The sequence below is a fragment of the Oryctolagus cuniculus genome, chromosome 17, assembly GCF_051225735.1.
Source record: "Oryctolagus cuniculus isolate XC-2025 breed Fujian yellow rabbit chromosome 17, ASM5122573v1, whole genome shotgun sequence".
Classification (NCBI taxonomy): Eukaryota; Metazoa; Chordata; class Mammalia; order Lagomorpha; family Leporidae; genus Oryctolagus; species Oryctolagus cuniculus.
The window spans coordinates 41,208,136-41,222,355 of NC_142883.1; the positions used below are offsets into that span (position 1 = coordinate 41,208,136).

The following is a 14,220-nucleotide window of genomic DNA, read 5'->3' on the forward strand; positions in this document are numbered from 1 at the left end:
AGAAGCCAGAAGCCAGGAGCTTCTTCCAGGTCTCCCAAGTGGGTACAGAGGCCCAAGTACCTGGACCATCTTCTACTGCTTTCCCAGAGGCATTAGTAGGGAGCTGGATGGGAAGTAGAGCAGCTGGGACTCCAATTGGCACCAAAGAAGCTGGCTTAATCCTCTGCGCCACAGCACCGGCCCCACCACTTACAAGTTTTGAAGTTATTTATTTGAAAGGTGAAGTTACAGAGACAGAAACAGAGGGGAAGGGGGCAGGCAAAGAGATCTTCCATCTCTTGGTTCAGGCTGAAGATGGCAACAATGAATCTAGGAGCCTTATCCAGGTCTCCCACATGGGAGGCAGGGCACTGGAACCACCTTCTTCTGCCTTCCCAGGCCATTAGCAGAGAACTGGATCATAAATGGAGCGTCAGGGACTCCAACTGGTGGCTCTGCTACCTCCTAATGGTTTCATATTTACGTGCCCCAAGTTACAGTAGCTACTTGGCTGGTTCAACGGGGATCTCAGGAAGTACAGGATGGTCCTAGGCTCAAGAACTAGGGGTGGGTATTTGGTGTTTGGGACGCCCAGTGTCCCACTTGGAAGTGTCCCTGCTCTGCCTCTGATCCCAGCTGCCTGCTGATGTGCCCGGGGAGGCAGCAGGGGATGGGGATCAAGTACTTGGGTCCCTGCCACCCACATGGGAGATTCAAACGGGGTCCCAGATCCCGGTGTCTACCTGGCCTGTCCCTCACTACGGTGGGCATTTGGGGAGAGCTCGATCTCTCTGGCTCTTTTTCTGCCTTTCGAATAAAGAAAACACACAAGTAAATGGTTAAAACAAAAGAAGCCCACAGCAGCCCTGCAGAGATGATGCACACACACACAAGGAAAAGCTGCCGGCATGCTCTGATGAGTGGAGGGAGAAGGGACCGTGGTGGGCGTGGGGCTCACGAGCTGCACTGGCAGCTTGTCCACATCCTCGCCTGCAGCCGCTCGCGCTCTGGGCTTGAACCTCCACTTAAGGGGTGGGCAGGAGCTCAGCCCAGGAACTAGACTGGGCTCGTCGGCAAAGCAACAGAAGCATAAGGAGCGACCCTGGCGGAAGCTCCCCAAGCCCCGTTTTAACTTGGTGGACGTCTGCCAAGTCCCCGGGAGAGGCTGCGACCTTAGAATCCTGGCCGCACCCAGACTCCTGCGTCTGCAGCCGTCCCGCCGCCCCGCTTGTCGGCGCCCGTCTCCAGGGGGCGCTGCTGCACGCCTCCGCTGCCGGCCCCGCGCGTGCGCGCCGGCCAGGTGAGGAGGCGGCGGCGGCCCGGGCCTCGCGGCGGGGGGCGGGGCCTGGGCGGGGCGGGGCCGGGCCGTGCAAGACCAAGGCCAGAGGCGGGACCAGCCGCCGCCGTCTCCGTCTCGGGTCCCGGCCCCCGCAGCGCCCGGCAGCCGTCGCTGAAGGAACGGAAACCGCCAGCAGCGCCCGCTCGGAGCCGCGCCGGCCGACAGCGCGCCTCCGCCCGCCCCGGCCCCGCCCGAGCGCCCCGCGGGTCCCCGGCTCGAACCCCTCGGCCGATCGCGCCCACCTGAGCCCGTGAGCCGGCGCCATGGCGGAGCAGGAGAGCCTGGAGTTCGGCAAGGCGGACTTCGTGCTGATGGACACCGTCTCCATGCCCGAGTTCATGGCCAACCTGAGGCTCAGGTGAGGGCGGAGCCCGCGCGCGCACGGGCTCAGAGGCTGCGCTTCCTCAGAGGGGGCGCGGGGCGGGGCGGCGCGGCCACCTTCGGGGTGTCGGGGCGGCTCCGGGCTCCCGGGGCAGTCCGGCGGGGACGGAGAGGACGCCCCGGGGGCGCCGGCCGGAGCGCGGGGGCCGTGCGGGGCCGGAGGTGCGCCCGCGCCGCGCCAGGTGAGCGCTGTGGGCGGGGCGGGTGACCGAATGGAAACGCCGGGAAAGCTCTGACTAGCCGGGAGAGGGGAGGTGGCCCCGAAAGCCCTGGGCAGACCTGCGTGCTGTGTGGGGGAGCAGCTGGCGGCTCCTCCCGCGTCCACACTTGCGTCTTCTCGTTCTTGTCGTGCCCCCCACCCCCGCGTGGATCCCTCGTGTCGCTCAGGACCCCGCCGAACGATCCCTGAGCTGGCTGTTTTTCAGTGACTCCCTAAACGTAATTAGACACGTCTCCAGACATAGAAGAGACTGCCGCGCTCGCCGGTGCCAAGATAAACTGTCTGAGCTTGACAAGGCGTCCCTGGTTTCAGCTTTTTCGAGGAGTTTGTGGATGGAGCCCTTGTGTTGCTGACATCCCTGAGAATGGGACGCACGAAACACACCCCCAAAAATGGGCTTGTTGGAGAGAACCTTCTAGCCGGATTGATTTGCTCTTGATAGCAGAGTTACAGAGCGGTTTGTCTTTTTTTTTTTTTTTTAAACATTACAGTAAACAGTTTCAAAATAGCTAAATTTTTGGTGTGTGTGTGTGTGTTCCGGGAAGCTTTGGCCCTATTTCTTGTCAAGTTTATAACTACACATCACTCTGTAAGCTTATAAAGTGAAATCATAATCCAGGTTTGGATGCTTAACTAACCCCATTTCTCAGTATTGGTTATCCCTGTCAGTCCTAATTCAAGAGTTTGTGAATCTGGCTTAATCATTGAAATGGCAAACCACATGGGCGTCATCTGTTCCTGAGCCCGGGGTAGGAGCACAGCCCTGGGTGCTGACCCTGCCCTGGTCAGAGTCTCTGTGTCCTAACTGGAGACACCACGAGGCCACTGGGGTTTCTTTCAGTGCTCATGTGCGGGACTGTAAGTGTTCCAGGTGCAGGTGGGCTCAAGATTGCACAGAGTGTGGCAAAGTAATATGTGGTCCGTATCCATGGAGAGGGGACCCGGATGCCAAAATCCATGAGTGCCCACTTCGCTTACACGAGTTGGTGTAGGATAGCAGCCCCCTGCTGTCTGTGTGGGATCCGTCCCATGGCCCCCAGTGGATGCGTGGAACTGCAGATAGTACCAATCCTCTATAGGCTGGCTGTGTTCCTGTACATAGCTATGATGAAGGTTGCTTTATAAATTAGGCACAGTAAGAAATTAGCAATAATAATATAAACATCAAACAGTTACAACACTGCACTGGAATAACAGTTGTGTGATGTGGCTTCTGTCTCTAAAAATTTTTATGGCACTGTATTCCCCCTTCTTGTGGAACAGCACGGTTTTGAATAAGGATGGAGGCCACTGTTTACGTAGAACCCATGCACATCCTCCTGTGTGCTTAATTTTTTTTTTTTTTTTTTGACAGGCAGAGTGGACAGTGAGAGAGAGAGACAGAGAGAAAGGTCTTCCTTTGCCGTTGGTTCACCCTCCAATGGCCGCCGCGGCCGGCGCGCTGCGGCCGGCGCACCGCGCTGATCCGATGGCAGGAGCCAGGAGCCAGGTGCTTTTCCTGGTCTCCCATGGGGTGCAGGGCCCAAGCACCCGGGCCATCCTCCACTGCACTCCCTGGCCACAGCAGAGGGCTGGCCTGGAAGAGGGGCAACCGGGACAGAATCCGGCGCCCCGACCGGGACTAGAACCCGGTGTGCCGGCGCCGCTAGGCGGAGGATTAGCCTAGTGAGCCGCGGTGCTGGCCCTGTGTGCTTAATTTTTAAAAAAGATTTGAAAGAGTGACAGAGAAGCAGGGAGAGACAGATCTTCCATCTACTGATTCACTCCCCAAATGCCTACAACAGCTAAGGCTGGGCCAGACCAAAGCCAGGAACCAGGAACTCAGTCTGGATTTCCTGCATGGGTGGCAGGGAACCAAGTAGACAGGCCATGACCCACTGTCTTCCCAGGCACGTTGGCAGGAAGCTGGATTGGAAGCGTAGTGATCAGGACTCGAACTGGTGCTCTGATAGGGGATGCAGGTATCCCAAGTGATAACTTAAAACCCGCCTCTCCTATATACTTTAAATCATCTCTAGATTACTCATAATACCTCATAAAATGTTTCTGATACATAAATAGTTGTTTTTTTTTTTTTCTTTTTTTGACAGGCAGAGTGGACAGAGAGAGAGAGACAGAGAGAAAGGTCTTCCTTTGCCGTTGGTTCACCCTCCAATGGCCGCCGTGGCCGGCGCGCTGCGGCCAGCGCACCGCGCTGATCCGATGGCAGGAGCCAGGAGCCAGGTGCTTTTCCTGGTCTCCCATGGGGTGCAGGGCCCAAGCACCTGGGCCATCCTCCACTGCACTCCCTGGCCACAGCAGAGAGCTGGCCTGGAAGAGGGGCAACCGGGACAGAATCCGGCGCCCCGACCGGGACTAGAACCCGGGGCGCTGGCGCCGCTGGGTGGAGGATTAGCCTATTGAGCCGCAGCGCCGGCCTGATACATAAATAGTTGTTAATAGTTGTTATACTCTATCATTTAGGGAGTAATGTTGAGATAAAAAGTCTTTTCTCCCCCCAAGTACTTTGAGCCCATGGTTCGTTGCCATCAAGGGTGCAGAGCCTATGGGTCTGGAGGGCCGAGTGTAATCAGATTTTTATACCTAGCATGTTGTGATACTGTGTTACCCCTGTGGTCAAAGTTTGGTTCCCCAGCTTTTATAAAAAAGACCCCAATACCATATTAATCAATCAAAATGACATATACCTCCATCAGCTGTAACCAATACCTACTACTGTAGTGTTTAGGAATCAACCTGTTGAAATCCAAATTCAGATTTTACCACTTTCTTGCTGTGGTCCTTGGGAAAGTTACTTAACCTCTCTGTGCCTTGGTCTTATCTTAGAATTGGGTTTGTCCTGAGGGTTTAATGAACTTAATATGTTTAACTTCAAAGATGAGTGCCTGGCAAATACATATTAGCAGTCTTGCTCAGTGGAAAGTACTCCCAAGTGCACATAAAGCAGCCGGGAGGTGAGTTAGATGGCCATTTTCAGAGACTACAATTGGTTACTGTTATTTACGAGGTCCCACCACCCTTCCTCCAGGAAAAGAGCTGCATGCTTGGAGAAATCCCTGGGTAATGTAATCACCCTCAGCTTACAATCACGGTAGTTTATCAGACTTGAAGTACATTTGTTACATATGTACTGCATACGAGACAGTGTTGTAGCCGTTGGGTACGAAGCCATTCATTGTAATGTCCACTGTCACCTCCAGCAGACACATGACGTTAGCCAGAACTTTGCAGAATTTTGAGAATTGAAAGTGAAGCCTTGAGGATGAAGCTGGCCACGGCGGTTTATAGAACTGCTCCTTTGCAATAGAATTAAAGCTCATATGGGTTTTAAAAAGTTGGGGGCGGGCACTTAAGCGGATTTTTTTTTTTAATACTTTCATATTCATTGGTGGCAGAGTCTGTAGGTGAGGGCTGACTCTTAGATTGCTAAGGTGTGTCTAACTCAACTCTTCTCGCACAGAAGAGAACATTGCAAGTTACTCATTGTACTTTGTATAAGGTATGTTAGAAGGTAGGACCCAAAGAACTGGGAGATGTGCTGTCTGCCTCTCAAAGGGGGAAAAAGGGAACTTACCTGTCGATGTAGAGAGTAGTTCAGGGAAACAAAAGGAGAGAACTCAGGAGTTCACTCGCCAAGTAATTGTGCAGACTAATTGTTCTGGAAGTTCAGGGGAGGGAGCGATGCCTTAGGCGGATCTAGACGCGCATGTGGAGGAGGTGAGGACTTGAGCTGAGTCCCAAGGATGAGCAGTATTTGTCTTGTTGGGCATGTGGGCGGGGAGCATTCCAGGTGGATAAAGTGGCATGAACGCTGACTCTGGGCGACTGCGAATGAGCTAAGTTGTCTGGAAAGGAAGGAGTTGGTGTTGAGTAGTGGGAGGAATCTCCAGCTCTCATTAGCAAGACTGCGCATAACCAGGTTCTTGAGTCTACCTTTGCATCAAGCACCAGCACGGCTGTGAGTCTGGCTGTTCAGATGTGTGCATCTCATCTGGGTGTCCACTGGGCAGCTCTGAGAACTGGCTGCTGTTCTCATTGTACGGCTCAGTGGTTATTCCTGATTTGCTTGCAGGCTGGAGTAGTTGGTTCCCTGAAGCCAGACAGTCCCAGGACAGGAGAGTGTCTTGACCTCCTCTCCAGCTGTAACCCCCCAACCCAGAGAGAAAGCAGTCCTCTCTCTCCCAGCTTGAATTTCATATCACCCCGCCTTCTCTCCAAACTGTTTTTGTGTTTCATTGAATGAGCTCCTGCTGATGTGTCCCGTGGGTATTTGTTTCACATTGCAGAAGGTGACCAGAAACCAGCGGAGGTCCAGGTGCTGTGCTGTGATGTTGAAGTTTTCCTCTCCAGAGTATTGGTGATTGGGCCACCCTGGATGTCTATTTGTGGGTGGGGCTGTGTGATTGAAAGCTGTATGTGTGTGTGTACCTGGTCACTCCTGCCCTCCCCCCTCATGTGGCTCCTGCTCCCATTCCCGAATCTGAATATCTTGTCTTCTGTTTCCCTCGGGTTCCTCTGAAAGGCCCGCCTGCTTCCTTTATGGTCTGCAGCTTACAGGTAAGCACGCAAGGCTGCAGTTGCTTGAGGGGCCTGTGTCGTGGGAACTTGGTTTGCATTTTTTCAACAGCAGCACCTGGAGTAATGCTGGACACGTAGTACATTCCTTTATGACAACATTTTTTGTAAAGAGGGGAAAAAAAAAGAATGTTCCCAGTACTTTTGCTGAAAACCTTTGTGGCATTATCCGTTTAGAATTATCTTGTTTTGCTGGCCACCTTCTTTCCCTTTTAGAGTTGAAGCTTGAGTTTTAGGGATCTGTTACAATTGATAGCATTTCCCCCTACTGTCATTGTTTTTTAAAAAATTTTCATCTGTGGATTTGGGCCTGGATGGGCAAGATTGCTTATGGATTAGTGTTTGTGTCTCTGAAAGTGAGTTTCAATTTGTATTTCTTGCGAGTGTCATAAAGACTGCTTTCCTTCTCAGAAGCCTCTCGCTGGGGGACATGTGTTCTGTTTATTCCTTTTTCCTATTTAGTGGGGGTGGGGGTGGGGGTAGGAGTAGAGGTGGAGGTGGAGGTGGAGATCCTCCTGGTTCCAGCCATCAAGGTCTGTGCCCAGGCATGAGATTCCTGTACAAGTACTTCCTTGTCTTCATGGCCAGGGGTGGTTGCTGTCATCAATCCTAACGGCTACTCGGGCTACTCGAAGCCACCACTGCTCCATCCCCATGTTCTACTTTTTTTGTAGCCACTTCCTTTTTGGACTCAGAGCCCTGGGTTCCTCTTCTGTACTTGAGTTCTTCCAGCATTAACACCAGCTTTGCCCCTTTTGTAACTGAGAGTCCTGCCTGGACAGGCTGTGTGGAACGTCTGGTCCTCTCTCTGGTCCTCACTCCCCGCTCAGCTGTCCACGTCAAAGGTGAGCCCCGGCTGCTGCTGGGAGAGCCCTGAAGCCGAGGACCACATCCCTGGGAGTTGTGCTTGGCATTCCAGAGGACCTTGAACAATACATGAGGCCTCCAGAGGTCCGACTTTCCCTGTTTTATTTGTTGCTTGTTCCTGTTTTGAGAAGAAAGCATCTGCTCAGCTATGTATCTTGGCTTCTTGGAAATTTTATTGTGTCTCCATTCTTTACCTCATGGTCTTTCTCCTCTATGCAAAAGCAGTCATTTAAAGCCTTGTGTGTGCCACAGCTGCATACGACTTCTCTCTTTTGACCTGATTCCATATGTGGTTTTTGACATTTGTTTGGAGCAGGGTTTCTCATTCTCAGCACTATGGACATTTGGGGTAGGATAATGCTTTGCTGTGAGGGTGTCCTATATGCTGTAGGGTGTTTAGCAGTATCCGTGGCCTGTACCCAGTAGATGCTAGCAGTATCTTCACTTCCATTTATAACAGCATGTAGGCGTATGTGCATGCGTGCGAAATAGACCCCAGGTGAAAACCACTGGCCTGGGCTGTTCTTGTTCCCTGGAATTTCCTCCTTCCCTCCTCCCCTGCCTGTCAGCTCTTACTCATCCCTCGCACCAGCTTGGAGAAGTCCTCCCTCAGCCTCCAGAACAGGCTTGATTGCACTCTCACCTGTGCCCCCAAGAGACAGGTGACTTAGTCGTAACTGCTAAAGAATGTGTGCAATGCTTCCTCACCCACCTATGAGGTTTCAGACAGCCCAGTCCGCCCGTTCAGAGGCAGATCCAGGTTCTCCAGCACTTGCACATTCATTGAGGGCCACTGTGTTAAGAAAAACAGTGTAAGTTATGAATGCAAAGTTAGGTGCAGAGTTTGGGAAAGGAAAGGCGCGAGGGAGTGTGTTTAAAGCCAACCTGCCTTTAATCCTTCTGTGTTTTCTGTCACATGACAGAATTTGGCCTTGTGAGCTCAGTGCATCTGACACTGAGGGAACTGAGCAATCAAATGTTGGCTGATTGTTCTTCAACCAGTGGAATTCTCCATTTTTTAAAACACTGTACAATCTTCACAAAAAGCTATATTCATTTTAGTACAGCTTATCTGTGTGCTGGGCACAAGGGGTTGGGGTTTTACAATTAGTAGAAAAGCAGCGACCAGGTACACACACTCACCACAGTGCCTCTGTATTCTTTGTAGTGTTTTGGTCATTTGGAATATTCAATAGGACAAGGGGTCTCTCTGGCTTGCCAGGGAAAAGCCCAGGGATACCCTGGGTGGTCTTCAAGCAAATGTAAACCTGCAGTTGGTTCTGAATTGGAAGTAACTGTAGTTGGATTTATAGGAGAGGTGAATGGCACATTAAATCTTCTTGGCTTCCATGTGAAATTCTTTGGCAACCTCCTTTGGAAGCTTTTGGAAAAGGACAGTTTGCTCTGTGCCTGTTTTGCACATTGGCTTCATATTGGGACAAAAATGGGAATTTGGGATTGGGAGTTGCCATTTGGAGTGAATCACCCCGCTGCCTCGTTTCCTTTCCTACTCTGTGACAGATTTCCAAGACTATTTTTACTCAGGGTCAAGAAATGACCCTCCAGCCTTCTGCTGAATTTAGCTTCCAAAGACAGCCAGATGTGGGCGGAACCAAGCACTTAGATGCTGCTACTGGTTTGTTTCAGTCCAGGTTCTGAAGGGATCTACTTTTACATTACCGAGATGACCATTGGCTTTTTGCCTAACTTTGAGATAAAGGTGGAGAATCTGGTGGAGGTAGCAATGTGTTTGTTTAACATCCTACATGTAAGTTGTCTGCATCTTGAATTATCCCTGTTAGAAATCTGTTCTTTGACATTGTCACCTGTGTGAGCCTACTCAGCAAAACACATCCCAGATCAAGGAATGGCCCTGTTCCACAGTGGTTCTCTGGCACCCACTGCTGTGCTGCCCTGGGGACTAGTGTCTTATGTCTTTGCCCAACCACTACCAAGCCGATCTCATGGGGGTTGAACTCTCTTGTCGCTGGTGTCCCCAGCCCTATGAGATAGGCTACCTGTGGGTGGGCCCTACTAGCCCTCTAACCACATAAATGGGGTCAGAGGGTAACAGTATTTAAGAATATTCATTTTCAACCTCTCTCTGATTGTCTGTTAAGTCTCTTGATTGAGACGATAGCTTTATTTCCTGTGGGAAGCAAGCTCCATTCAACTGCTATATAATTATTGGTTAGATCTCTTGAGTCGAGCAGTTTTCCAAGCTTCAGTTTTGAGCATTTATGGGAAGAAGAGAGGGGGAAAGCCTGCTTGCGTCAGGGAGCATTGGGAAGGACGTAGGCTTTGAGACCTGACTGACCAAGTTCAAATCTCAGCTTCTCGTGGCTCTTATTAGCATTATGATAGGGGCTTCCCTAAGCCTCAGTTTCCTTAAATGCAAAGGACCAGCTTTTAGGGTTGTGGGTTGAAATTACATGGGTAGAAGTGCTAGTCAGTGTGTAGACCATAAATCCTGCTCAGCTCACGTTAACTCTCACTTGTCCTTCCCAGACAGCCTCATCTCCCTGCGCTGACCCCAGAACTGCTGTTGCACTGGCTGCTTCACCTCTTCCTTCCCCACAATGGCAGTTTTTGTTTCTTTGTGTGTTTGGGTTTTGTCTGGAGGGACAAGGATGAAAAGGGCTCAAGAAAGGATTTGGGTTTTACCGAGTGGCCAGGGCAAGAACATTGGAGAAAAGTCTGGACCTAAATCTGGTTTATATCCATTTACTGCCACTTGTGTGACCTTGAACAAGTTGCTTAGGCTCCCTGCACCATGGTTTCTTCATCTGTAAAGATGATATTCTTAGAAAAGTTAAATACAGCACCTATGGAACACCTAATGTGGTGGCCAGGCTATAGTACTCAGTGGGTATCCTTCCCCTTCTGTCTCTGCTCAATCCCTGGTCCAGCCCTGTGGACAAAAAAAATGCCCATACAGTTCCCAAATCACTCCACATCCATCACCCTAAATGTAGTCCTAAGTGTGCCCCCTTGTGGTACCCCTATTTAATTTCTGAAAATTGTTATAAAGTCATTGGAGAATGAAAATTTATTCATATTAGACACTCCAAAATATTTTATTCTGTATGTCACTGTTCTCTGCTGTCATAAAGACTGTTGATTTTGGTCCTTGTATTTGGGCAGTATAGACAGGTGATAAACTTTATAGAGTCTTTAAAAAAATAATCTGTAATGCATTTTCTTATTAAGCTGTAGACACCCTGTTTGTTTGCAGGTCATCTCAGGCTTTAAAGGTATCAACTGCTTGAATTCTTGCCATGTGCTTAGCACTGTGTTGGGCAGCTTAGTGTGAGTTACCTTTTTAAAAATCGTTCTTGGGGGTTGGCACCATGGCTCAGCAGGTTAATCCTCCGCCTGTGGCACCAGCATCCCATATGGGTGCTGGTTCTAGTCCTGACTGCTCCTCTTCCAATTCAGCTCTCTGTGGCCTGGGAAAGCAGTAGAAGATGGCCCAAGTCCTTGGGCCCCTGCACCTACATGGGAGACCCAGAAGAAGCTCCTGACTCCTGGCTTGGAATCGGCACAGCTCTGGCCATTTTGGCCATCTGAGGAGTGAACCAACGGACGGAAAACCTTTGTCTCTGTCTCTTCCTGTCACTGTTTATAACTCTACCTCTCAAATAAATAAATAAAATCTTAAAAAAAAAAAAAGTTGTTCTTGGATGGATAGCTTAATTGGGAGTGAAAGATACCTTAATGAGTGGATCAATGTAAAGTGAAATACAGTTGAGCCCAAATAGATAGTGCAGAAAGTCCATTGTTTTAAGAACTTCCTAGACAGAAACAACCAACATACTATTTAAAAAAAATTATTTGAAAGGCAGAGTGATGGGATGGGGGAGGGAGAGAGAGACAAACAAGGGAGAGAGTGAGAAAGATCTTCCATCTACTAGTTCACTCCCCAAATGGTCACAACAGCCTGAGCTGGGCCAAACCAAAGCCAGGAGCCAGGAACTCCATCTGGATCTTCCATGTGGGTGTCAGGGACTCAAATACTTGAGCCATAATCTGCTGCTTACCAGGCACATTAACAGGGAACTGGATTAGAAGCAGAGTAGCTGCAGGGCCGACACTGTGGCATAGTAGGCTAACCCTCTGCCTGCAGTGCCGGCATCCCGTATGAGCACTTAGTCATGTCCTGGCTGCTCCACTTCCGATCCAGCTCTCTGCTATGGCCTGGGAAAGCAGTGGAAGATGGCCCAAGTGCTTGGGCTCCTGCACCCACATGGGAGACCCAGAAGAAGCTCCTGGCTTTGGATCAGCCTAGTTCTGCCATTCCCAGTGGAGGGAAGATTTCTCTCTCTGCTCCCCTCTCTGTAACTCTGCTTCTCAAATAAATAAATAAAATTTTTAAAAAAGATAAAAAGAAGCAGCAGCAGCAGAGGAGCTGGGACTTAAGTGTTCACTCCAGTATGGAATGCTGGTATCCCAAGCCACAATTTAACCTGTTTCACCACAGTCTTGTCCCACCATACTATATTAAAACACACACACACACACACCTGATGATAGTCTAGTTAGGAGCCATACGTATGTATGTGCTGAATTCTAAGGGGATTCAGAGAGAACTTTGTTGGGAGTGGATGGAAAGTTGTCTCTGGGAGAGCAGAACTTGCAGGGTTTGCTGAAATGGAGACAGCCTGCCATCTGGATGTGGTCCTTTCCCCATCACCCTCTTGCCTGAGCCTTCCTGGCCCTCTTCTCTCTCATGTGAGCACAATGAACTGGGGGGGAGAGGTCTTGATGACAGAGGGCAGGGCAGCTCTGCTTGGTGAACAAACGAGGGAGCCGGCCTGTGAGTGTGATCAGGGCTTCCAGCATTCCTTGGTGAAATAGAATTTTTCAGTGAACGGTGGCAGTCGGCGACTTCAGCTGATGAGGAGAACCAAGAACATCAGCTGGTTCCTTGATTCTTTGCCCACCTTCAGTCTCCTCGTTGTCCTGACCTCACCCCTGAAGATTTCCCAATTCATAGTCCAGGCCCAGCTGCTCATGTGGGACCAGTTAGTATCAGGAACATGACTGCCTTCATTTTCCCTTCATTTCTGCTCCTTTATGCACAGAATAGAAATAGATTTTACTTTAGTGAGATTAAAGTGCGAGTTCTAACAAGGCAATTTGGCTTTAATAAAAAGATGATTTGGTGCTGAACCTAGATTTTTCTGAAAGAGCCACAAACCAGTTCCGAGTTCTAAAAAAAACCTTTAGGGATAGATGGCAAAGTTGCTGAGAAGCAAACAGTTTTTCTTTCATTGCTCCTCTCAGTGTATCTCCCGCAGTTACAGTACTAAATACTGGGGGGAAGTGGGATGCCATCTATAAGCATGGGGTTCTCATAAGCAAGAGAAGCAAATGAATTAGTGGAAAAAAAAAAGTTTCATCTGAAACAATGAAGCAAACACCAAGAAAAACTCACACATTTTTCCCCTCTGACCACAAAGTCGGCTTTGAGTGATTTGTACAATGGAGGAGCAGCTGTGCAGTGCTGGTGGTTCTCCAGTGTTCTGTCTCAGACCACTGCTTGATGTGCAATAGAAAGTTGAGAAAATTTCATACTCAATTAAAAGGTCAAACTCCCCAGAGGAGGGGAAGTCCCTCCATTTATTTTGGACAACCCCAGCATTGGCCATGTTTCGGTTTTGGCTTTCGTAGATAGCTAGGTCATTGCAAGCGTACTGTTAGAATAGTCCTTGATAGGCTGGCGCCGCGGCTCACTAGGCTAATCCTTCGCCTTGCGGCGCCAGCACACTGGGTTCTAGTCCCGGTCAGGGCGCCGGATTCTGTCCCGGTTGCCCCTCTTCCAGGCCAGCTCTCTGCTATGGCCCGGGAGTGCAGAGGAGGATGTACCCCATGGGAGATCAGGAGAAGCACCTGGCTCCTGGCTTCAGATAGGCGCGGTGCGCCGGCTGCGGCGGCCATTGGAGGGTGAACCAACAGCAAAAGGAAGACCTTTCTCTCTGTCTCTCTCTCTCACTGTCCACTCTGCCTGTCAAAAAAAAAAAAAAAAAAAAAAAAAGGAGAGAATAGTCCTTGATAAACAGGTTGAGTTAACCTGATCCTGTATTCTATATTTCTTGTGGTTAAGAAGATTTTTAGCCTCTGTTGATGAATTAATAAATGAGTACATAGCATCTCTCTATATTTGACTCCCAACAGACCTGTGTATTTACTGTATTTTATGTATGGTTTTTATGTATTATACAAGGGTACTTTACACAGTTCATGAAAAGTGGAATTGAAAGTTAAGCGTAGGAGATGAGTGTTTGGTACAGTACCTTAAGTTGCCACTTGCAGTACCTGCGTCCCCTTTCAGAGTGCCTGATTGGAGTCCTAGTGCCTCTGCTCCTGATTTCAGCTTCCTGCTGCTGCACATCCTGGGAGGCAGCAGGTGATGGCTCAAGTACTTGAGTCTCTGCCACACGCGTGGGAGACCCAGATGGAGTTCCAGACTTTGGGCTTCACCCTGGCCAGCCCTGGATGTTAGGGCTATTTGAGGAGCGAACCAGCAAATGGAAGATTGATCAATCTCAACCTCTCTCTCTCTCTCTCTTTCTGTGTGTGTGTGTGTCTGCATGTCTGCCTTTCATAATAAAATAAATAAAATGTTTAAAGAGTAAATTTTGGGAGCAGGTATCATCCCACATTGGATGGCCTGGCTTTGATTTCCACCATTGCAGATCCTGGGAGGCAGTGGTGATGGCTTAAGTGATTGGACACCTGCCACCCACGTGGGAGACCTGGATTGAGTGCCCAGCTTTGACCCAGCCTGGCTGTTGTGGCATTTGGGGAGTGAATCAGAAAGTGGGATCTCTCTGCCTCTCCAGTACATTTTTAAAGG

General features: G+C 49.9%; 1 protein-coding gene across 2 annotated transcripts in view; it reads left to right on the forward strand.

Moving 5' to 3' along the window:
* Window positions 1–1,341: 1,341 nt before the first annotated feature.
* MYO1D (myosin ID) overlaps window positions 1,342–14,220 on the forward strand; it is a 341,376-nt gene continuing 328,497 nt past the window's right edge. The window contains exon 1 of one of the 2 annotated variants that reach the window (XM_089317418.1): window positions 1,342–1,676. In XM_089317418.1, the coding sequence (XP_089173544.1) occupies window positions 1,582–1,676 (95 nt within the window). In that variant the 5' untranslated portion in view covers window positions 1,342–1,581. The remainder of the gene's footprint in view (window positions 1,677–14,220) is intronic. The other variant, XM_051824625.3, reaches the window with a different exon arrangement.